This window comes from Epinephelus moara, chromosome 16, assembly GCF_006386435.1.
Source record: "Epinephelus moara isolate mb chromosome 16, YSFRI_EMoa_1.0, whole genome shotgun sequence".
Taxonomy (NCBI): Eukaryota; Metazoa; Chordata; class Actinopteri; order Perciformes; family Serranidae; genus Epinephelus; species Epinephelus moara.
Window position 1 is genome coordinate 35,533,217 of NC_065521.1, and position 3,042 is coordinate 35,536,258.

The window sequence follows — 3,042 nt, forward strand, 5'->3', positions numbered from 1 at the left end:
GGGGTACACCCTTGATAGGTTGCCAAACCATCACAGGGCTGACACATAGTGTCAGACACCTACAGGAAATTTTAAGTCACCAGTTAACCTAACTTGCATATCTTTGGACTGTGGGATGAAGCCTGAGAACCCATTTTTACACGGAGAGAACATGCAATATCTACATACAAAGACACAAGCCGACCAGCAAGTTCAAACCTGAAACCCTTTTCCTGGGAGACAACAGTGCTAACCACTCCACTACCACACCGCCAAACTTCTACAAAAGTTATATTTTGTAATTTTGGTGAACTGACCTGTTAATCTATTATTTTTGACCAAATACTGATAACAAATACTGTCACTTTGAAGGTCTCTGTTTTATCCTCGCCAGCTTGGGTAAGTGTGTAACATCATGCATTATAAAAATCAACATAATCAACAGTCTTATAGTAGATAAATAATGTCCCTAAGTCAAAAATTATTGGTAAACAAGAATCTTGTTATGACTGATGTCTTCAAAAACTAATTAATACCCATCAAGATTTTCCTCCATGTCCCAGCCTTTTCCTCAGCCTCTTCCCTCAGGCTGGTGTGTTACTATAACAGCTTGGCTGAAAGTAGACTGGAGGATGGGAGGTTTACTGTTTCAGATATTGATCCAAACAAGTGTACCCATCTGATCTACGCCTTTTCTGACATCAACAACCAACACATGCTGGTCCCAAGCAGAGCAACCGACATACAACGTTATCAGGCCTTTAATGGACTCAAAAACAGGTCAGTGATTGAGCCAAAACAGTGCATTCAGACCCCTTCACTTTTGTCCCCATTTTCTAATTTTGCAGCCTGATGCTAAAATCTTAATATACATTTTTCAAATCAATCTACACTTAATCCCACATAATGAAGAAGTGAAAATAGGATTTTAGAAACTTTAGCAAGTTTACAAAAAGACAAAAAACTGATATATCACATCCACATAAGCATTTAGACACACCAATCAGTACTTAGTTGAAATAACTTTGGCAGCAATTACAGACTCGAATCTTCTTACGTATTACACAAAAAGCTTTACAACACCTGGGTTTTCATTTATAACGACTGCATACACACACACACACACCCCCAAAAAACTTGATGCAGAAATGTGTGTAAATTTCTGACCCTTGCGTGTACACATTTTGGAGATGGGAAATTGCTGACACAGATGTGAGGTGGTGAGTTGAAGCCCGATTGTAGAAATCAAATGTGAGGTGTGTAGAAATCAAATGTGAGTATTACAGGTATGATGATGTCTCTCACACATTTATATTCACCTCATATCACGTTTTTTTTTTTTTTTTTACAGAACCCCTTTATTAATATTCAAATGCAGCAGTATTATTTCTGCTTGTACTAGTGAGCTGTAACTTTTCCTAAGCACCTGTTGATTAAACAAAATATAAGTAAACTCAAATCTCAAATCAAATACAGCTCAATATTTCATTAGCGCTGTCTTACCATCACATTCCCACCCAGTGCAGAGGAGAGGGTCGGGGCCGGACTGCTGAACCTTGCAGTCAGCTGCGTAGTTTCTTGATAATAAATGTGTATATACTGAGTCATTTTCATCTCAACCACATTAACCAGACTTCAACTGATGAAATATCATCATCAGTTGAAGAAACCCAAGATGAGATCAAACAACATTCAATAATTGCAGCAGTATCAACAGTTTTCAGTACTGTCTCCTAATACTGTCCATATATCCAGGGGGGTAGCACCAAGTTCTGAGCTACATTTAGAGACAAATCCTAGTGCAAGGGTCAGCTAAACCATTCAAGAGGAGAGAGGAGCCTCAGAGTGCTTCCAATATTTCGTTTATACAAAGTTCTGTCTTTCAACCGATGTATTCTGCTGATTTTAATTTATTTATGGCACTAATTATACAGAAAACATTAAGTAAAAAAAACAAACTTTTTATTCCAGGCATTTAAAGGCCCCCCTTCCTAGACAGTTTTTGTGTGTAAAATCACTACAGGAAACATGCCTGGGGTTTCAGGCACACAGAGCACATGATTTTAGCATGAGGCTGCAACATTACAAAATGAGAAAAAACAAAGGGGTCTGAATACTTTCTGAATGCACTGTAAAAAGTTTGCTAATGATGTTGAATTTAGTGTTTTGTTGAAAATCATTACTGAACTTCTATATTCTCACAGAAATCCACTGCTTAAAACTATGTTGACGGTTGGTGGCTCAAACTTGAACACACAGAGGTAAGTTACTTGCAAAAACACAAGTTTTTGCATCAGTGCGAACTCAAGTAGTAGCACTTCAGCATGTACAGTACACATTTTCCTGACCATGAAACTTGTTTTGCTCATTCATGCTGTTAAATTTTGTGTGTGCCTTGCACAACATGCACAGTTTCATACAAATGAGGTAGCACAAGGTGAGATGCTGGTATTTGATTACATAAATAAGTTTGTTTCAAGATTCCATCAGAACATGCAAACAACATCTGGCAATATTAATGGTCCAGTGTGTAGGATTTAGGAGCATCTACTGGCAGAAATGGTGTCTAATATTTATGGCGCCTTGTTGCCTTCGGTTTATGATCACCTGAAAATAGATAGTCCTTAAATGCAGTTTGTTCTTAAGAACACTGTTTTGTTTGAATGTTTAACAGATTCAGTGCAATGGTGGCAACACAACAAAACAGAGCAAAGTTTATCAGGTCTGCTATCACACTACTGAGAGCAAATGGTTTCGATGGGATAAACCTTGACTGGCGGTACCCTGGAGGAGCTGGAAGCCGACCACAGGACAAGCATAGATTCACACTGCTGTGCAAGGTCAAAATTTATCTTCTGGGACAGACACTGTCAGAAATATGCTGTACTGTATGAAAATATTACATTTTATATTTAACTGAGACTGAACTGTGCTTCTGTGTTGTACAGGAGCTCAAAGAGGCCTTTATGGCTGAGGGAACAGCAGATAACAGATTACTGGTCACTGCTAGTGTCTCTGCTGAGAAAGCAATCATCGATGCCAGTTATGAAGTCCCACAGATTG

At 38.5% G+C, this 3,042-nt stretch overlaps 1 protein-coding gene across 1 annotated transcript in view; it reads left to right on the forward strand.

Annotated features, from left to right (window-relative positions):
• The window catches only part of LOC126402346 (acidic mammalian chitinase-like), a 10,253-nt gene continuing 7,211 nt past the window's right edge, over nt 1-3,042 (forward strand). The window contains exons 1-4 of the mRNA XM_050064246.1: nt 1-759; nt 2,184-2,240; nt 2,654-2,819; nt 2,928-3,029. Of these exons, the coding sequence (XP_049920203.1) occupies nt 695-759; nt 2,184-2,240; nt 2,654-2,819; nt 2,928-3,029 (390 nt within the window). The 5' untranslated portion in view covers nt 1-694. The remainder of the gene's footprint in view (nt 760-2,183; nt 2,241-2,653; nt 2,820-2,927; nt 3,030-3,042) is intronic.